The sequence below is a fragment of the Euprymna scolopes genome, chromosome 30, assembly GCF_053919585.1.
Source record: "Euprymna scolopes isolate OS-2025 chromosome 30, ASM5391958v1, whole genome shotgun sequence".
Classification (NCBI taxonomy): Eukaryota; Metazoa; Mollusca; class Cephalopoda; order Sepiida; family Sepiolidae; genus Euprymna; species Euprymna scolopes.
Genome location: NC_136511.1, coordinates 45,189,821 through 45,212,822, shown reverse-complemented (window position 1 = coordinate 45,212,822; position 23,002 = coordinate 45,189,821). Strand labels below are relative to the sequence as shown.

Below are 23,002 nucleotides of genomic sequence, written 5' to 3'. Positions count from 1 at the left end.
CTATGCCGACTTCCTCCAAAGGAGGATGTTTACAGGGAATATCAAATTCACAAGCGACACCCAGCCACATGTATATTCTGGTCATGGGAAGATGTCATACATTGCCTAGCATTCCTAATTGGTTGCCCATTTGGTAATGGCCAGGCTCAACGTCGCTTAACTTTGGTGATCTAACGAGAATCAGCGTGTTATTATGCTGTATGTTTACAACATGACCTTCTTTTAGTAAATAAATATATGTTGAGCTATCTTGAGTTAAACTTTCGTAGGGTGAAACAAATTCCTTTTTGATATATTTACTTCCAAACGAAGATGTCCTTTGTTGAACTAGTGATACACGAAACTTTACGCGGACCATTGTTCCAGAATGTTACTGAGTGGGTGTATTGCTTGCTAGTTCAGATCAAAATTGATCCTGTTAAAAATGGGAGACATCCACGTCTAGTTATAATCCTTTCCCCCCTGACGTACACCAACACCCAACTAGACATTTAACAACTTCTATTGCTAAACATTACATCAAAAAGAGATTCACCTCTAATTTGCCTCCAGCAATGTCACTATTATTAAATATAAACCTGGGCTGGGTCCCAACAAACAACATAGTCATTTTATTTGTGTATCGTGCGATAGAAATACAGGCTTATTTATTTAGTTTGGATGTTTTCTTTTACGGCATATCAACCCTTTTCAGGTTATTTAATGCCGAATCCAGTAATTTTGGAAAATGTTTTTATGCTTCAAGTTCGTTATATCTATATAAATAAAACAGTAAGTTTCTGTGTGTAAATATTTAACCGATAAACTCTTAAATTACTGGTTACATAACAATGAAATAAACAGGAACTAGTAATCATACATCAAGAATGGTTCATCTATACTATTAATAAAATTATACTATTAATAAAATTATACTATTAATAAAATTATACTATTAATAAAAATATAATATTAATAAAATTATACTATTAATAAAATTATACTATTAATAAAAATATAATATTAATAAAATTCTAAATGTTTATTTATTTATGTGTGTGTGTGTGTGTATATATATATATATATTTTTTTTTAAATCAATTTTCACCTCAAACAAGGCACAGTGCCACTTTGAAGTAGGGGGCTACTATCGGGGACATAAGCTGCAGGGGTATTATGAAGGGAGGTGAGTAGAAAGATGTTTGTTCACATTACACTTGAACTTCTGCATGTCAGTACAGTTGGGAAAGCAGAATCCCGAAAGGGAGTTCCAAAGTCTTGCAGTTCTCGGGAAGAAACTATTGGAGTAAAAGGCTTTCTTACACCTAGGGATCTCTACTGTAAAGGGGTGGGATTTAGTTGCTTGTCGGGTTTGTCGGGGGTAGTCATGTCGAGGAGGAACAAGTGCTTGTAGTTCATCAGAGCATTCACCATTAAAGTACTTGTAGAACAGACAGAGGGATGCAACATTTCGTCGATAGGACAGAGGCTGAAGCTTAGATGACAGTTCAGGACCTATCACCAACCTGATAGGTCCTTTTGAACGGATGCACCGAATTGAAAAATTCTTTTCCCTGAAAGGTGCGAGTCCCTAGATTGTCCTTATCTATATATGGTTCATAATGAACAAGGCCAAGTCACACAAAAAACCCAAAATAAGGGTTTTGGGGCCGTTTCGTGCAAAATTTACCTGCTCATGTCAATGTTTGTATACAGTTGCGGTAACATTTTTCGGCATACAGACAGGACTTGTGGCGCAATGGATAACGCATCTGACAATGGATCAGAAGATTCCAGGTTCAAATCCTGGCAAGTTCGTAATAATTTTAACCATCATTTTATTCAACATTTACTCATTATCCTTACCCTTAGTTAGGGTATTTTTGTTTTTTCAGTGATTTTGTTTTTTGCATATGGGAATTTCGCATACTCTGAGTTCACAGGGTAAGCGTTGATCGTAAGACGATGTTGAGTGTACTTGATGTTGAGTGTACTCGATTTTGTGTTTGACTCGGCGTTGTGTGTGCACACACAATGCCAAGTTGCTAGTAAATAATAAAATTTTTCCTTACATAATTTCAATATATATATTAATACATACAAGTTTACATTGTTGCATCACTGGACATGCTAATGTTTCAGGCAAATGATCAGTAAAAATCCAGAAGTCCTCGTCCAACAACTTAATAAATTTTGCTCTTTCTACAGAGGAAACTAGTAATAATTAAAATCTTTGTTTGGATGGATATTTCTATTACTTTTGCGCATGCGCAAATTCATTCATAACTTGAAGTGGTTTCATTCATATATATATATATATATATATATATATTTGGATATGTAATAATAAATACAAAATCTGCATGAATTAAAATATATTTAAGCGTATTTTATGACCGGCAATTCTTTAACTATTTATTCATGGTGTTTGGTTTGGTTGTTTTGATTTTATGGTATATCAACCCTTTTTATGTTATTTAAAGTCAAATCCAGTAATTTTGGCAAAAAGTTTTTACACTTTAACTTCTTTATATCTTCAAATATTTATTCCTGGTATTTGGTTGGATTATTATTTATTTATTTTTTACAAAGGAATCACCACTTACCTAGGCCCAGAGGCCACTCGAGGATAAGGGTTAAAGAGTGTACAGTAGTCAAAGGGGCAATATCATAGTAATCATTAGCAGTGCAAATTTGGTAAAATTGGATTACTTAAGAAGAACGACTCATCAAAAACTTGTTTACATTGGACTTGAAGACGACCATATTGTAGTCAGCTGGAAAGCAGGCCAATGGAAGAGAGTTCCACAGGTATGAAGTTCGAAGAAATAAGCTTTTGTTCATGGAATCTACGTTGAGGTTTAAGCACAGATAAAGAGTAAGGGAAATTACTGATAGTATTTTCAGCTAGACGAGTGTTTCTTGTGAATGTTTGGTGTGGGGAGACCATAGATTGTAGCTCAGACGAGCACTTGCCATGAAAATAACGATAAAGCAGAGACAGGCTCACAATGTCTCTTCTGTGAGAAAGTGGTTGCAGGGAAAAGAAAAGGGCATCCCCCACTAGGCTACAAAGTCTATTTTGAACTCTGTTAAGGCAGGATCAGATCTTTCTAGCAGCTCCTGCCCAGAAGTGGCAATAATACTCCATCCTTAGATGTACCTTGCTCTTATATAGGTAGAGAATTGCATCAACAAGTAGATATCTACTAGATCGATAGAAGGATCCCACCATTTTTCCAGCGACCGTGGCAACGGATTTGATATATGTGTTCCATTTCAGATCAGGAGTAAATGCCAAGCCCGAAGCTTGTCAAAACATGGGGTCTCCCTCAAGATGAGAGCCATTCATTTCAATTGATGCCAGATGGGAGATCAGAATGTTGATGATGTAAAGATAGAAGCTTGGTTTTAGATGCCTTAAAAATAACCAGTCACTTTTTCCCCCCATTGTACCACATGCTCAAGATCAGAGGAGAGAGAATCAGAGAGAACTTTGTTATTTACGGCCTTTGATGTGCTGCCATAGATGGTACTATCATCATCATCATAAATGTCTAAAAATGATCTAAGGATATGATTTGGAAGATCATTAATGTAGATCAGGAAGAGAGTGGGTTGTTTTTGACTTTGCAGAACATGATTGAGTTTTGCAAAGGGAAAAGAAAAAACAATGAAATCAATGTTTGGTGTATTTTAGATCTAGAGGCTGATATCTTCAGACAATCTTATCTGGTAGCATAAGTACGCTTACTGGATCTTCAAACTATATGTGCACCGACGACTGTAAATATATGCAAAACATCACTTCTTCCACGTTTCTGATTCTGATACCCTAAAGAATTCTGATTTTTCTGATTCCTGATTATCACCCCAGCACAAATAATAACCAAGATGAGAATAGTCTAAATATTCCAAATGATATGCACGTGTTTGCGTTTATAAATTGCTTATTTGTTTCTTTTTTATTGTCTAGTTTTAAATAGGAAAGTCAAATGTTCTAAGTTAAAACCAGATTGACAACAAAAACAAAATAAATTCTTGTCCAAGTTTGTGGTGCAGGAAATAATTTGAATTAAGTAGCACTTAGGATTACCAAATATAATATACAATATCCGTGTGTCTCGAAGACCAATTTCTTTGAAACTGTGATGGTTTTTTGGGTGTGTTTCCAGTAGAGGCCACATCACAATGCCCTACATCTTAGAAAAGGAATATCGACTCAGTTGTTGTTTGATGTTCCTATTTACTTGCCTCTCCACGAGGGCAGAGTTAGATATAAGGTCGGTTTTTAATGTGGAGAAAATCCAGCTCCCCAGAAAAGGGTACTCTGGATAGGAACAAAAATATAAATTGTCTCAGTTGTGAAGGATTTCTCCTCCACTGACCGACGGCAAAAAAAGGTGAAGTGTAGCATCAGATACTACACTGTAATCTTGGCCCAAAGGCCAAGATAAAAAAAAAAAGAAAGTTGGTTAATGTTGCAAAGCTCTGGATGGAAATAGTATAAAATATAGAAAAAGTTATTAATTCTTTGACTGAACTTATGCAGATTTCGTCAGGAAAAGAATCGGTTTTTCAACCATTTTATGTACTAAAGAAAGAAAGATAGATAGACGGATAGAGAGAGGTAAAGAGAAGTTTTGAGAGAAATATGTTACACTTTTGACCCAGGCAATGCAGGGTGATCCTGCTAGTATTATATACGTGTTTAGGATAAATTTGACAGAATAACATCTGATTTTTTTTTTCCAGATTTTAAAAAAATTATTCATATCAAATTGACTTGATTTTAACCATTTGAACCCTGACCCAATTAAGCAATAATTAGCCAAAAAGACAACAGGCGATTAGCAAAATTATTTGATAACATATTATTAGAAGGCAGAAATATTGCCCGCGCCGTGTTTTTAGCCATGTTGATAAGACCGATACATTGGTTAAAGTTTACACCCTCCTCCATTCATATACAGGACGACAGCAAGATTGGATAACTAGGAGTCACCTGAATTGCGGAAGAGTATAAACCTGCATGATGATGATTCACACCGGCCATCAAAATAAGGAGTTTGCAGCACAATGTTCCCCTGAACACTAAAAACAATCCAGCATGAAGTAGAGAATTGCAATGGAAACTATGAGGCCGTGGTTAAAAGAAATCAACATAACTAAAAATCTGATTGCTCTCGCACAGCAGTTACAGTATCACAGTTGGTACACCATCCTAGATGTGGCAACAGTACTCTATGCAAATGGTGGCTTTATAGAGATATTGGAAGTGTGAAAAGTATTTTCTGGCGCATTTTTCTGTAGTACCTTCTTTGCAGCAACCTTGACAACATCTTCTGTGTACTTAGTCCATTATATGTTGCTTGAGAATGTCTGGCTGAACAGTTTGAATGTAAGATTCTTGAGAAAAGTGCTATTGGCTATAACAATCGGTGACTGGAAAGATTTCTTATTGTTAAAAGAAGCTTCTGTATCATTTGGGTAACTGTTATCTTCTTTTCACCATCTTTCAATCAATGTAAACTCCGACCTTCTTATCAAACTCTGGAATCTTTCTGTCGAACTCGAGAATCTGCATGGAATTTTGAACGGAACCATTTACTTAATCTCGTTTCGTCAGTCATAACTGAGTAGTGTTAAGTAATTCACAATTATATTCTGAGTGTCCCTCCGCACCGAGGATTGAACCCTCAACTTCCAGAAGAGTGTAACTTACAACTGAATTTCACCAAGTACTTTATCCACTACGCCATAGATCATATCTTTGTTTTGATAGCATTAAATGTTGCCATGTTTGCCCTATTGCATCTAATCACGATTTTTTTTCCCAGGAATTACCTCCCCCCAGTCTCTAAACACCACAGTCTATAATTGTACGTGAATCTACGTTATCTTGTTAGTCCAAACGTCCAAGCTTTGCTTGCCATTATATATTTAATTCTTTTGCCAGATGAAAAGGGGTGGGGAATATTTTTAAATGCTATTGACAAATGTTAGACTGTACTTGAACATCGAAAGTTGAAAGTACACATTTGAGAAAAGGCGAAGGCTGCCTGGATTAATTGGCCGCCGGATGTTCTTGGAAATGTCACTGGTGCCTTCTACCAAGTGCGACGACACGGAGAAACAGGATTTCCACCAATCCATGTAAGCGAATGAATTTTTAAGTTGGGTTCACTAGAAACTGTATTTTTTAGAAACTCAGCAAATTCTTTCTGCAATTACGGAAAAGGTAAAACCAATGGTTGGGGTTGCATTTTTCTACAAATCTCACAATAATTGTTTGAAATTTTCTTTTTGATGACAACTTTACAGCTACATTATAATTTCTTCATTTCTCGTCTATAATTCTCAAAGAATTTTGTTTCTAGGACTTGGGAACTTTAATCAGCTAAGTAACATTAAATTAATGTACAGTGTTTATGTTTATACATACAAGGTGCCTTCAATAAGTTTCCAGACTTTCTGTTGTACATGCATTTAAAATTGTTGTAGTAGACTCTTGAAAATTCATTATGTTATTGCTATACATATTATGAGATGACTGACCAGTTTTTATTATTTAAGGTTCAAATTAACAGCTACAGCAGGAATTGGAATACACTCTACTAAAACCTGATTGTCACAGCTGGTGAATTTCAAAAATGCAACCTGGACGTGAGGACACTTTAGAAGAATGATACGCAATAAAATTCTGTTTAAAACTTAGAAAATGTCATCCAAGCTTCAGCCTCTGTCCCATTAATGTTTGCCTGTTCTACAAGTATTTTAATGGTGAAAGCTCTGACGAACTACAAGCACTTGTACCCCTCGATGTAAAGACCCCCGACAAATCCAACAAGCAGCTAAATCTTACTCCTGCACAGTAGAGATTACTAGGTGAATCAAATGCTTCTACTTCAATAGTTTCTTCCCCAGAACTGCTGGACTTTGGAACTCCCTTCCGGGATTCTGCTTTCCCAACTATACTGACATGCAGAAGTTCGAATGTAATGTGAACAACCATCTTGCTGCTCATCTCCCTTCATAATATCCCTGCAACTTATGTCCCCAATAGAAGTAGTCCCCTACATTAAAGTGGCACTTGTTTTGGGATGAAAATTGAATAGAAAAAAAAAATAAATAAATAAATGTTGTTGCTACAAAGAACAAGTGAGTTGGAGTTATTTCCTATTCTTTGTTTTGATCTCCTTTGTGACTGGAACTGCACACAACAAAGTTAGAAACCTAGCACTTGCCAACATTAAACAGTAACTCAGTATAGTTATCTGAGTTGAGTTCTTTTTCGAAAATGTGCAGTAGTATAACATAGTCTTTGCTGGAGCATCACAGTGTGAGGGAATTTGATCTTCCTAACACGTGTATACAGAATGTTCAGGATAAATTTGACAGTTTTATCAATTAAAGAAAAATGCTTTGTATCTACAAAATTAATTGATTTCAAAGAAATTTAAATAGCAAGGCAATTAGACTATTGCCGAAAAGTTTTACTAAAAATAACTGCCATTAGCGTGTATTGCAGCCTCAATCTGGACCCGGAACTTGGAGCAAGCTGATTCTACAGCTTCCCTTGGAAGACCTTCAAAAATAACTTAAATTCTGTTAATTAACTGGTCTCTTGTAGTTCTGACATGGCAATTAGCATTTTCCTCGACAGCACGCCATACATAATGATCCATCAGGTTAAAATCAGGGGAGTTTGGAGGCCAAACGTTGGGATTCGTGTTATGGTAAAATATTGGCTGACAACCATTTTTTACATTTCTCCGAGGTGTGGCAGGAGGCTGAATCCTGCTGCCATACATACGGCTCATTAGCTATCCTTGTTATCCAGGGTTTAACTATAGTGGTTAGCAACTCTACGTAGGCATTTGAATTCAACCTGAGATCCTATTTGAAAAATGAAGATGCATCACATCACTGAGTACACGCATCCGAAAACCATGACAGTTTGCAGAAATTTAGTCTGCATGACTCTAGGAGTGTCTTTAGAACTGTATACATGTTATCTGTTATTCTGTGTATTATGCTTTAATCTTGGCAAAAGTTTGTTTTTTTTTCATCAGAAAAGAACCAGATTGTTTGTTGTTGCACAGGATGTTTCACTTTGCTCAGAAGTTTCTTTGCCTTTATCAGACTATTTTCGCAGGCCTTTTCTCTGAGACGTTGATCTCTGCATCACTTGTATGAGTAGAAGCGAAGGTCTTTTTTGTTTTTTTTCACAAGGTGGTCACCACTTATCAAGGCCCGGAAGCCACTCAGGGATAAGTACAGTACATTAGTGTGGATATTTAAAGTGTCTACTTAAGGGGGAGGTCTTCATTGAGAGCTTCATAGTAGAGGGTAAAACATTCAATTCATGAAACAAAGCCTGAATTTCGATACCAGGGTCCGCTAACACTTTTTTTCTGCAGATTTTCAACAGAGAATGGGCTGAAATCGTTCATAAAAGTACAAGCTATTAGAAGTACAAAGAGCCATGACCCTGGTTAATGTGAGGTCATAGTTCACCAAAAGTTATTGGATGAGATGATTAAGAGAAAGATGGGGGTGAGGGAGGGTTGAGGTCTTTTAAACTTTTGGGACAGGAGAATGCCTCACAGTCCATGGTCAGTTTCAGGTGGTTGGCTAAGAGTGGCTGGCGGGGAGAGAGTCATTTTCAGCTTATCAGTCACTCTGAAACAAAGACCAGAAGTGCTAGAATTTCTGGCCAAAGTTAATATATTGCATCGGAGTCGTTTGCAACAGTTTTGTAGCTTGTTGTGATCTGAGCAAATTGGTCCAAGCGAATGAGGAAATGAACTAAACAACCAAACGACAAAGATGCCTTAACACACAAATGTCAACAGACAATGTTTGAGGCTCCTTTTTCAGCGATGGTATCACCCCCCCCACACACACACAGGTACAACTGATTCATATACAATTTATCAGAGTTTGTATTTTTTCTTGTGAGTTTCTATTGTTTTTTTTTTTTTATATATTGAAAATCGGTGTTCACACTCATCTAATTCATTTTGCGTGCAAAATTGGTCATGATTTCTGTTCTGCCTTTTTTTTATTTTCGTTCGTATTGTGTAGAAGCACAAAGTATTTTTTTTTTTTTTAGTAAATTCGTTGAAAAATGTTTTAATAAATAAAGTTATATTTAATTACAGATATGTTTTAAATCGTTTGTTGAAAAACAGATTCTTTTTTTCTTTTTTTGTAAAAAATTTATTTTTGAAAAATGCAATTTTTTATGTGTCTTTCATTTTTTTTTTTGATATGTTAATTTTTATTTGCTAATTATTTGTTTTGGTGTGTCTAATATAATTTGGATTTAATTGTTTTCTGTTATTTAAAAAATCTCTATCTTTATTTCTTCTATCAAAGGAACTTTGTCTGTGTGTTTGTAGGTTTGTTCCCAATGGACTCGAAAACAACGATTCTTATGAAATTTCAAACGTAGGTACTTTATCTGCCTGGCAGTGTTCTTAGATGGGTTTTGAGTCAGAATGTCTTCAATAAGTATCGATAATCAAAATAATCTGATGAAAAAAAGAAACACTTTTGACTAAAGTTAACACCTTACACAGCCTAACATCACAAGTGGATTTGAGAAGTTTTATTACTATACAAGCTGAAAGGCCCAATATATAAAACCAGCAGTAGGTTCTTTGATAGGACAGGGGTACATTTGAAATGAATGTTCCTGTTTAAAGTACAATTCCACAATGATACTTTTTCACTTTAAACTTAAATTCAAACTATTATCAACCAGTAATGCCAGGCATATAAAATGAACAGTAGGTTCTTTGATATGACAAGGGAACGTTACAAATGAATGTTTCTGTTTAGAGCACAATTTTTTTATTTTAATTCAAGCCGTTATATATATAAATATTTTTATAAAATCAACAGTAAGTTCTCTACAGTGCAATGCAGACTAAGTCTCTGCAGGGGGAGGGCATGTGAAACTTCCTCCTGGTACATCGCAAGCAATCAATCGATTTGATTGAAAATTGGGCGATTTCGATGACAATAAAAATACGGGAGTATGAAACATTTGTTGATCATCATTCAATCCCGGGCAACGTCGAGCCACCCTGCTAGTCTATCCATTAAATAGCCCCTGTTAATTTCAGACGTTTTTCCCCCCTTTTTTAAGATAACACCGTGACGTAAATTATACCGTCTACAAAAATAGCACGTGACGTAAATTACACCGTCTACAAAAATAGCACGTGACGTAAATTTTTTTAATGCCAAAAATGTTGGGACTGCTTAAATACATGAGTACCGATTTTTTTTTGGTTTAAAGAATAAGACTTAGAGAAAATAGATAGCATGGGGTCGGTGGTTTCACGGAAGGAAGACGAAAGTCGCTTTCGTGTCCGGTTCATTGGCTTGATGGAGTCGAACATTTCCATTTAAAAACACTAACACAGATTTGACCCTCCATTAGCTCTTTGGGTTAGGGTTAGGGTTAGAAAGGGTCTAGCTTAATTGGATAGACGTGGGGAAAAGCGTCTCAGAAAACGAGGTCATCATATATGTAGGAGAGAGGACGAGGGTCAGATTGGGGTTATAGAAGTGAAAAAAGAATAATGCTACCCTCTCTCTCTCTCATTCTTCATGAGAGAGAGAGAGAGGGTGGGTGGGGGGAGGAGAGGGAGCAAACATTTTAAGTGCAAACAAATAAATGTGAAAAATGGGCCGCAAGAGCCGCCATCACGGCAAGAGAAAACTGAGCCCAATTTTTAAAGGGTTAATCCTATTTTAATCACGTAAATTATTTAGAGTGAAATGGGTTCCAACATTACTTTTAAAAGGGACCTATTTTGACTCCGACTATGTTTCAGTAAAACACACAATATTACATTACAAACGCTAAGTTATCGCCAGTTTCGCCATACGTGTGAAAAACCGAGGCCGGTAAAATATAGTCATCATCTTTTTAGTCAAATCTATAAAGTGGCTAGCCAAGGAAAGACGATCACTGAAGTTCATAATTTTGTAATTAGATGACGGTTTTTTTTTTAATTAAATTTTGAGACTGACAAATGTCCAAAAAAACATACTTTTTTGTATTTGTATTTACCTTAAAAAAAAGAAAAAGAAAAAAAAGTGCTTGTCCAGAATGCCCCTTCCCTATAAAAAAAAAAGAAAAAAAATCTAGACGATGTATGTATCCGTGACGGAAAGAAAATATATTCCAATAAAAAAAAAATCACGTAAATTGATCAAGTAGTTTTATTTTTATAAAGAAAATCATTTTTAATGGATTAATGGGAATTCGCAAGCATTACAACAAACATCTTGCAAGTTTGAATTATTGTTACGTTATCTAGCTTTATTGAAATTTCAAAATGGCGAGTGAGACAGTCACTTCTTGAATACGAAGATAAACCTATGGGTTAATAATAAAATTGTTAGTTGGATGATCAACAATACTAAGAGAGGATTGAAAGCTATGAACGGAAAAGGTAACTTTAATTACTGAATAGGACAGCTAGACAAGTATTTGTCGAATAGCCCTTATCCCTGAGTGGCTCCGGGCCTTGATAAGTGGTGACCATGACCATCTTGTAAAAAAAAAAAAATGGACTTGAGGGCAACCATGTTATAGCCCCCAGAAAAGCAGTCCTGTGGTAATTTGTCCCACAGATGGGAAGTTATTGTAAGAAACTGTTCATGGAAATTCCTTTAGGGTTTTAGAGAAAAAAAAAGAGCATTATTTGTAGTGACTGTAGCTAGACGAGTTCTCCATGTGAATGTTTTACAGAGAATAATCAAAGATTGGAACTCAGTCGAGCAATCGAGCATCTTTCACAGAACGTCCAGTTTTTGTCCAGGAGGCCATCCTCCCAAGCTTTCCCTCTTGCATTTCGGGAGAAAGAATAGGTTTATACTAGCCTGCCGCCTGAAGCGGAAGCGCCGTCAACAGAGAATGCCAAGGACGGGATGAAAGTGATAGTAGGCAGACTTACTCCATTAAAATCCCACGTCGAATTTAAAAAAATAAAAAATAAATGAATAAAAAAATACTTGTCAGTCCTGTTGACAAACATAAACGTTCTTAATGTTTTGCCTCCAGTCAATTCAAGACATTGGGTGGTAAAAATAAAGAGGCGGGGGTTAACAGAAAAAATCTGGGCCAAAAGAAAAGAAAAAAATATATACGATAATCTCTCTACATTAATAAACACATTTGCATGCGTTTCTACGTGACTTTGATGAAGCAGAAACATTATTTTCATTTGCTGTTAATCAAATATTTAATGAAATTAGGAATGAAAAAAAAATGTAATCTTATAAAAAAATAAATAATTTCAGAAATTAAATTTATCACAATGCATTTCGTTTTTTTTTCGTGCAAACAAGTCAGCCATTTTAATGTTTCCTAAATATTTGAAGAAAAAACGGCACTTCTGCATTACACAGACGGCGCCACTTTTTTGTGCGTGTCACTAAACTGTCACCAGGTGACGCTTCTTTCTTCTCTCCATTCAAAATGTTTATTAATTTAAAAATTAAAACTCCTTCAACAAGTGCCACAAAAAAAATTAAAACTATATTTTGTTACAGTGACAATTTTACCTTAATTCAAAAAATGTTTCGGGGGTGCGCCGGGTGCGGATCTAATGTTGCTTTAATTTTTTTTTTTTTTTTTTTTTTTTTTACACAGTGATCACCACTTATCAAGGCCCGGAAGCCACTCAGGGATAAGGGTTATTACAAGTACATTAGGTTAGTGTGGAGATTTGATGAAGTGTTTACTTAAGGGAGCGGTTCATTAGGAATTTGTTAACATTGGACTTGAAGACATCCAAGTTGTAGTCCGGTGGGAAGCAGGCAGACGGAACAGAGTTCCACAGGCGTGCAGTTTTCAGTTCTAAGAAAGAAGCTTTGTTCATGGAATCCGCGTTTTGATTTAGGCACAGATATAGAGTGGGGGAAATTTTTCACAGTGGATTCAGCTAGACGGGTGTTTTTCGTGAAAGATTGGCGAGGGGGGGGGGACCAGCACCTGCCATGGAAATAACGATAAAACAATTCAAAAATTGTTTTATTAAAATATTTTCTTACGCAGACTTTTCAATAAATGCTTTTTTACAATTATATATTGATACATTTTTATACAATAAATTGTTTTGGTTTTCAAATACTTTTGTGTTCTGAAAAAAAAAAATCTTGTTTGTTACTTATTTGCCGTGCTATCTGACCAAGAAGAAATTAGAGTTATCGCCCCCAACAATGGCGCTGACCGTGTAATGCAGACGTGCAAAATAAATAAATAAATAAAAATACTCTACGAAATTTAAAAATATTTGAACTCTGGTACTCACGCAGAATACGGACCGTGCTGAACTGCTGAAATAATGTTCTTATTTAGAAACCGATTATTAATATGGGGAGTGGATGGTGTTTTGTAAATATTCCGTTTATTTTTATTTATTCTTTTTTTTCCTTACCTTCAACCCTAACAACACATATCGCCAAGTGAATTAAAGTGGGTACTATTTGGAATTCTATCGTAGGAAACATTAACAAGATGTTGGTTTATGTTACATTTAAACTTCTGCATATCAGTACAGTCAAGAAAGCAGGAAGGGAATTCCAAAACTTACTAACTAAGCTAACAATAAACAAAAGATATCGTAAAACTTGAATTTAACTTGAAAAGCATTTTATAAAGCACAATCCGTATTTCTGTATAAGTCCTAAAATTCTCAGCAAAGTCTTTAAGGAAAAACCATTTACATCGAATAATTTTATAAATAATGCCTTTTGGCCAGGATCATGGTGTAGTGTCTGTTCTAGTGTTGCAGTGTTGCACTTCACTTTTTCTGATCTCTGGACTGAGGCAATTTGTATTTTTGTTCCTATCCAGAGTGCCTCTCCCCTTTGTGGAGAACTGTATTCCCCACACATTAAAAACTGACTTTGTGTCTAACTCTGCCCTCGTGGGGAGACACACGATATGGTAAAACACGATATGGTAAAACATCAAATTAAACTGGGTTAAAAAATGTTCTTGGAACGGTTTTAAAAGTGACGCAAAAACGAAAGTAAGAATACCCGGAAACATCAGGTTGGTAAAACTTGTTCTTCCCAATAAAAGACCCCCACCCCCCGCTTAATTCATGAAAAAATAAAAGTAAAAAAAAAAAAAAAAAAAAAAAATATGCCCCAGTGTATTATAAACATCCCAACCTGAGGTTGGGCCAACCTCCCCATGTTAAAAACGGCTTTTGGAATAAACAATCCTCAACCTCTCCATGTTAAGAACGGCTTTCGCGGTTGGGGGTGTTTATTCCGAAAGCCGTTCTTAACATGGAGAGGTTGGGGTGTTTATAATACGTTGGGGCATGTCGTAAAAAATTGACCATAATGTGTAACTAATTGCACTTACCCGGTGTTGGCCGGGAGTCCTTTTTTTTTTCTTCTTTTCTAGTTAATCGATTGATAACACAAATAAATAAATAATGATGCATAAGTTACATAGGGGTGTGAAACACACATAGGCAAACGATTAGCGTTGAAGGGTCACAGGATTTCATTAATAATATTAAAGTTTTAATGCTTCTACAGAATTTGAACCGGATCAAGAAATTAGCTTGGAGTTATGGGCAAGGAAAAAAAATGCGGTTCAAATTTTGTAAGAATGCTAGATTTATATTCAAACAAACAAACAAACAAACAAGCAAACAACTTATTTTTGCTCTTTATTAGTAGTAGTATTAATAATTATTATTAGTAGTATTAATTATTATTATTAGTAACTCAGTGAGTTGAGTTACTAACTCACTATGAGTTTTCACACAAGCCATCATCAAAGATTTCTCTTTGAAAATAACCTGTAGTGTTCCCTCGAGTCTGAGTAACAGCAAGTTTCCCCAAATTTCTCTCTACTTCTTTCGATAATGAATTTCGAAATAAATTTGCGTTATCGCAACAGTCGGTTACCAATAATTTCTCGCTGACAGCTACCATGATTCTTCACTAAAATTTGGGTGACAATAAGCTTTCACAAGGTCTTATTTATTATTATTATTAATTATTATTATTATTATTATTATTAACTCTTGTCCATTTTCTTAATTTATTGGAAATCAATTATGTATGTTGGAGAAATTTATTTTGTATTCGTTGTATATTTCCACTGAGACTCGGGGTTAGTAGTACGGTTAAAGGGTTCCCTGTCATAATTTAGTATTTTATAGAATCACTCCAATTTCAGAGATTAAGGTTTGGGCTGATGTCATTTCTGAGAACCTTAAATAATAATAATAATAATAATAATAATAATAATAAAACCACAAAAACACCTGTGAGTTTATAAAGTTATTTATTTATGTACGAAATTGATCCCATACTCTAATTTCTAAAAAAAAAAAAAAAAATGTTTTATTATTATCATTTTATTCGTTTATTATTACTTATTTATTTTTACCGACATATTTTTCAGGGCGTTTACATGTAATTGTCTGGAAAAAAAAGTAGAATCCCATTTTGATGTAAATTCATAATTCAACCTAATTTAAAACCAAAAACATAGAAAAATCTGTATCTGACGAAAATATCATATCCCAAAAAAAATCACGTAAATTCGTCAAGTATATTTTTTAAACTAAAAATAAAATAAAATTTGATAAAGGAGCGAGGCAATAGGCATTGTTTGGATCCGCCATGGTTAATAAATAAAAGAGACAACTAAATTTCAACTACCGAGAATTTTAAATCAGTCTTGGAATAGCTACAATTTACTGATTAATCGCTGAAAATCGTAAAAAAAAAAGAACTCTCCCTCTCTCTCTAAACAAAAAAACTACTCGATTAATTTATATGATTTTTGGAATATGACATTTTCGTTTCGTGACGTAGACGTACATCATAAATATTCTGTATTTTAAGTTTTTTTTTTTTTTTTTTTTTTTTTTTAAATAAGACTGATTTCTAAATAAGATCAGCGCCAAAAAATATACCCAATTGGAAACTGGAATGCTTTTATAAAATTACCATATTTATGTTCTTAAAACACCATCGGTAATCAATCATTTTACGTTAAATTAATACACAAAAGTAAAACTTATCCCCTACTCTAAATTCTGTATATATATATATATATATATATATATATATATATATATATATATATATATATATATATATATATATATATATGTATATATTCAAAAAATTAATCGCTTAAAACGAGTTTTTGAATTTTGGAGGTGAATTAGCATACGGTAAACATGTACACATGTTATCAAAACTTTACCTCGAAAAAAAAAAAAAAAAAAAAAGAAAAAAAAAGGGGGCTTTACCTGCACAAGTCTGCCGACTTATTTTGTTCAAATAATAAATTGTCATAATCCGGCTGTGGTGGTTGGCACTTCGCTGACAGAACCTCGCAACTTCCAGACACGGCACTTCTTAAAAGAGTTGGACTGTTGTAAACAATACCAAATCGAGAATTATGCTGACTGCCGTTGGGACTAGGGGAACCATCCCTACAATTATCGTAATGTGTGGGGTCATTATTTAGACCCGGGGAAAAGGACAGTCTAGTTCTTGGTGGGTGAGACCCGTTGTCATTATCCAAACTTGAATTGCGATGGAAAATTTCCTCCCCGCGAAATGAATGTCGTCTATTATTGTAAAGAGTTGCATTTTCCGTGGATAGGGATAATCTTTTCGTCCGCATTGTACACCCCGCCATGGGGAGAATAGCTTTCTCCCTTTCGCAAGAGCGAGAGAGAGAGGGAGGGAATGATTTTGTATTTGTTTGGGAATGTAAACTTTTTAAGAAAGAGAGAGGTGACCCGTTCGATAAGCACAAATGCGCGGTGAGTGCGTCGTGGTGGTCGCCGTCGTCACTTAACTTCTTATTGTGTCAATCTTTCTTTCTATCTTTCTTTTTCGTTGTCAGAGAAAAAAAAAAAGCAGGTGCGCGTGGTACAGGATTGCCGCCGTTGCTGCTGCTGCTACTAAAAAAAAAAAAAAAAACCTGAATGAAAAACTTATCGCGTACGCTAAACCGGACGACCACCACATCAACAGCTTAGCTTTCCCACATTTAAACGAATAATAAAAACTACGTCTCTATTTATTTCCCTGCCTGACCTGTGAGGGAAGAATTAAACCTATTTTCAAAACGAAAATACAGAGAAATATTTTCCAAACTTTATGTTACGGAACGAAAACAAATAAGCGTTACCAAACGCAATATAAGTTACTGTTCTACCTACCTGGATATTTTTCTCCGTTTTAACTTATTTTAAAGCGTTTATTTACTTTGAAACAAAATTTATGTTGGGTCTTAAATTATAACAAAAAAAGAATAAAATGTTTGACATTTATATAGTTATCCGGGGAGATTCCATTATCGCCCAAAAATCGAAAATTAAACAAAATACTGGTAGAAACTTAACCAATAAATGTAACCAATCGGGTGAAAATATAATGTTTAATCAGTATTTTATTTCATTTTCGATTTTTAAGCGATGATCGAGTCTCCCCAATGTCAGTCATTTTATCCTAGTCTAACTTTAAACTTAGGACTTCAAATTTGTATTTTTAATTTTTAAATTTATATCATTTTCAAGGTAGAAATAAAATCACATAATAAAATGTTGTTTTTTTTTTATATATTATTTATATATTATTTTTATTTATTATTATACATTGTTTATATATTATTTATTACTATTATTTATTGTTTATATATTTTATTATTATTATTATTATTATTATTATTTATATTTTTATTATTATTTATTATTTATATATTATTATATATTATTATTTATTATTTATATATTTTTTATTATTTATTATTATGTATTATTTATTATTTATATATTATTATTATTTATTACTTATATACTATTTTTATTATTATTATTATGTATTATTTATTATTTATATATTATTCTTTATTACTTATATACTATTTTATTATTATTATTATTTATTATTATTTATTATTTATATATTATTATATATTATTATTTATATATTATTTTTTATTATTATTTATTATGTATTATTTATACATTATTATTTATTATTTATAATTTATTTTTATTTATTATTTATATAATATTTATTATTATTTATTATTATGTATTATTTATATATTATTTTATTATTATTTATTATTATTTTTATTATTATTTATTATTATGTATTATTCATCATTTATTATTGATATATTATTTTTTATTATTATTGGAATCCTCTGAGATGAGTAATTTGTGTATTTATTTATTCATTTACGGACTGTTATCCTCATCTCCATAGTTGTTGTTTCATCACGTTTCGGCCAACTTATCCTCTGGCCTTCTTCAGGTGGTTAACCGCGACGACAAAGGAATACTGAGTCTTGTAACTTGATTCCTAATAATAACTGCCTTCCATAGTTGTTGTCTCACCAAGTGTTGGCCAATTAATCTTCTAGCCTGCTCGGGCAGGATTGAAATCGCTATCATCAGACAATGCTCACCGGGAACTGTAGCAATTCAACGCCTTTATCCACTGCGCCAGTTGAATCTCTACAGTTCCAGATGAGCGTTGACTGAAGACAGCAATTTCAACACTATCCAAAGTAGGCCAGAGGATTAGTTGGCCAAAAAGGGGTGAGACGACAACGACGACTATGGAAGGCAGTAATTACATGGGGATACAGTCACAACACTCAGCATTCCTATCTCGTCGTAGCTAATCACCTGTAAAAGGCCAGAGGATGAGTTGGCTGAAACGTGGTAAAACAACAGCAACTACGAAAATGAGGATAACAGTCCGAAAATAAATAAATAAATAAATAAAATGTTCTATTTCCTTTTTATGAATTCTAACTGTGAATACAGATCCTTATGTAATAGCTAGCTCTACTATTATATAAAAGGATTTTTTCTGTGTGCGTGTATATGAGAGAGAGAGAGAGAGAGAGAGAGAGAGAGAGAGAGAGAGAGAGAGAGAGTTCCCTATGGATTCCTAAACGGTTGGGCCGATTTTTATGAAATTTCACGCAAATATACTTTATGTATCTGGCAGTGTTATTAGGTTTTGTATCAGAATGTTCTTCAATAGGCATCGATAATCGAAAAAAAAAAAATCCGATGAAAGAAGAACAGGCGATTTTCACAAAAGTTAACACCTTATACAGCCTAACATCACAAGTGGATTTGAGAAGTGTTATTAACGCACAAGCGGAAAGGCTCGAAATATAAAATCAACAGTATGTTCTTTGATCTGATCGGGATGCATTCGAAATTAATGTTTCTGTTTAGAGCACAACTGAACGAGATACCACGAGACTGCTTTCAGACGACTATATCATAGTCGTCTTCAAGTCAAATGTAAACAAATACTTGGATAATAAATTCCTCTTAACTAACCCTTTGCACATTCCACTTACTGTTTCAAAATCTCTTCTTATGATTATAAATATCTAGCCAGAAATCCTTTTGACCCTCCATCCTCAAGTGGCTGCCGAGCCTTAATAATTAGTGATCCATCACTAAAGAAAAACAAAATACTTTGGGTAATGCAGTTTCCGAATATATATGTGGCGACTGAATCATTAGAAAATGGCCTACAGACAGTAGTGGAATGGGACCGTAAATGGAGGGTAACATCTTTTGGCTAGGAACAAAGTGCAGTATCTGTTCTGTTTACCTTCTCTGACCTCGATCAGTGGAGGAGAAATCCTTCTAGAGTGAGGCAATTTTAATTTTTCATTTCCTATTTATTTTATTTTCCTATCCAGAGTGGCCTTTTTCGGGGAGCTGGATGCATCTACCACCAGTCTCTCCCACTTGGATAGAGTCCAAAAAAGAATCTTCAATCTCATAGGTCCCACTTTGTCAACTAAGCTCCAACCCCTGACCCATCGCCGCAATGTTAAATCTCTGTGCCTGTTTTACATGTATTTTAATGGAATGTGCTCCGATGAACTTGGTGCACTTGTGCTTCCTCGACGTACATATCCCCGACAAACCTGCTTAGTAACAAAATCACACCTCTTCACTGTTAGCTTTCTACTTTAATAGTTTCTCCCTTCCAACAGCTAGACTTTGGAATTTCCCTCCTGCTACCTGCTTTCCTAACTGTACTGATATGCAGAAGTTAATTGTAACGTAAACAAACATCTTGTTAAGCTTTCCTTGGTCCCAAATAGTAGCCCCTTTTGTCCAAGTGACAATATAGCTTGTTGGGGTTGAAAGAAAGTAAAAAACAAAACAAAAAAAAAATCAAAGTAATTCCTATGAACACTAAAAAGCAAATGACTCGGAAGAGTTTTCTTCTTCATTTCTCTGGTCCGTTTCGATATGCTCTCTTTGTCACTTCCAAAAAGAAATAAGTTTTCACAGAAACGTGCTAACTCAAAATATTTTCAACCAGTTAAAATCGTTTCAAACCCCCAAAAGTAACACATCTATGTGAAAGTAATAAGCCAGTACAAACCTAAAACCCCCTGTAGGACCTGCTCAAGAAAATCAGTTTTATCCGAAATTCTCAAGTCGTCCACAGTACAGGAGGACCTCAATATCGTATGTCCCCTCTCTCATGCACCTTTTAGCTGGGGGAAGGGAAGTTGAAGGTCAAAAGGAAACTTCAATGACGCGCATGCAGTTTTCTTCAACTCGCACACATATTAAACACTAGCGACACTCAAGCAAACAGAAACGAATTGCTACTTACAGATATCATCGCACTAACAAGAACAATGTAAACCCACGCACACACATACACAATGCCACGCTGCCAAATACTCACATACGCATGTTATTCGCACCATGAACATTGGAATTGTGACTATTTGCTCAACTTATGTGTTTGGATAGATGAACATTTTCATGATTGAAAGTAACGTTATTTTCTCATCTCTTGTATTCAAATGTTTTGTTATAACGTATCGTTTTTCTCAATTTTTTCGTTTACAAAACTCTGTTCATGCTTTTAGTGAGGACTTGCTAACTAGTGACCCTTCTATTACCTCAATGTTTCATTTATTTCCATATGCATGCCGGTTTATGCATCCGTAGAGTAAAAGACAAGCATTCTCATTTTAACATCTAAAAACAGTTTTATTGATCACCTTCGTTAGTATGACTTGGATAGAGAAAGCGTTCCTATTTACTTCGCCTCCCCACAGGAGAGAGTTAGACACCAGGGTTGTTTTTCAACGTGGAAAAAAGGAACAAAAATAAAATTTGTCTCAGTCGCAAAGGATTTCTCCTCTCCTGACAGAGAACAAGAAATTGAAGTGTAGCATCTGAAGAACAGAGATTACACCTTAATCTTGGCCCGAAGTCCAAGGTGAAAAGAGATCCTGTGTGGAGACGTTGATTAAAAATTAGAAAGGGATGTTGAAAAAGAAAGAGTTCATTTATGTATAGCATTGAAGTCCAGATTCATTGTTTCTCCTTGAGAGAGAGAGAGAGAGAGAGAGAGAGAGAGAGAGAGAGAGAGAGAGAGAGAGAGAGAGAGAGAGAGAGATCCATCCATCCATCCATCCATCCATCCAACGTTTTATAAACTTTATCAGGCGACTAGGAGCTGGCTTCTGATTGGACGAGTCCGAAAAGAACTACATTCAAAATCTCAAGCCGTGAGAATTTGCTCTTGCAATTGTTTCCTGCAATCCCGTCTTCTACATATTTTTCATTTTCTTCCTTTGCAATCTATATATTAATATGATAGCGTGTGTGTTATTTTGTGTGTCACTCTTACATCTTTTTTTCTTCCGAGTAACGTTCGTTTAATTGTTATGGCGCTGAGATGCTTTGCCTAACAACCTCGTAAACTATCCCAGCAGTCACCTCCTTTTGCCCTGTCAGGAGCGAGGGGGGGGGAAACTTTTGTCTGTTTTACTCAGTTCCAGTTTCGCCGGTCCTTGAGAAGGATGCGAGCTGAATGTAACTACGTTAAGAAAAAAGCTTTTGATGTTAAATATTATGTTCTGTATTTTTTTCCTTTAGGGAAAAACGTTTTCGATTTCATGTCCAGTTAATTAAAAAGCAACAAGGTTTTACCAGCTGGGAAAATATTAATCTCATAGGACTAACGGAAAACCCGTTTGACTTTTGAGATATTTTTCTGTAAGAAACAGAAATTTGATTTGCTGGCCAGCGAGACAAGGCAGGTAGTTTATCGGCACACGTGTTATTAAAGAAAGAGGTCGTCTTGGAAGACATTTCTACCGAAATTCCCATCTCAACAGAACATTTTTATTTTAAAAGAAAAAAAACGAAAACATTAGAACCAGATGGTTCTAGATGATTGTGAGAGTGCCTCTCAAGAAAAGGACTGAGAAAAAAAGTAAAAAAAAAACATTTTTGAAGACCCTTTTTCGCATGCTTTTTTCTTTCAGGTTTTACAAATGAAGTAAAACTATTTTTGTATGATTATTTTAAAAGGACACTGTATATTTTCCTGTTTTATTTGTCACTATTACTTAGTAAAATAAGTTTAACTTTGTCGTTCCATTCGATAGAATTAATTCCAGAATTAGTCTCTCAATAAGAGACCATTTTTTGTATGTTCTATTTTTTTTTTTTAATTTTTATAATTGGTACTTGAGATGAATTGTTAACCCCTGCTTTGGGAAATAAAAGCAATTCAGCATTTATTTATTTCAATAAAATTTCACTAAATTTATATACTTTTCGGGTCTGGTTTTTCAGTTGCTATTTTTGAATGTATATTTTGTCTCCCTTTTGTTTGTTATAGCTTTGTCTTCACGAGATTAGGCTTAAATTCTCCAGTATGTGGTTTTATTTTTTTTTCTCTTTCACCCATTTTTGAAATATTTGTTACACCTAAAAAAACGTATTTTGGCAATGACAACTACAAAATACGTCAATAGTGTTAAATTTCTCACCTTCCCAAAAGAGAAATTCTTTTTTTTTTGTCTCCAGAGTACAACTAAGTTTCTCCATCCTCTTTTCTTTTTAGAGAAATGAAAATAGTTCAGAAACAATAAATTAAAGCCGGAGTTAACGACTCTTAATAAAAAAAA

At 34.5% G+C, this 23,002-nt stretch overlaps 1 protein-coding gene and 1 non-coding gene across 5 annotated transcripts in view; one reads left to right on the top strand and one right to left on the bottom strand.

Moving 5' to 3' along the window:
- LOC145254782 (breast cancer anti-estrogen resistance protein 3 homolog) overlaps positions 1-23,002 on the bottom strand; it is a 432,885-nt gene that overhangs the window by 147,137 nt on the left and 262,746 nt on the right. The window contains exon 1 of one of the 4 annotated variants that reach the window (XM_080113559.1): positions 16,302-16,914. The exons of the other annotated variants lie outside the window; for them this stretch is intronic. Coding sequence (XP_079969685.1) covers positions 16,302-16,696 — 395 coding nt within the window. The 5' untranslated portion in view covers positions 16,697-16,914. Of the gene's footprint in view, positions 1-16,301; positions 16,915-23,002 lie in introns of those variants that run through there. 4 annotated transcript variants of the gene reach the window in all.
- Positions 1,725-1,797, top strand: Trnah-aug (transfer RNA histidin (anticodon AUG)). The gene has a single exon. It is a non-coding gene; the product is annotated as a tRNA-His (tRNA).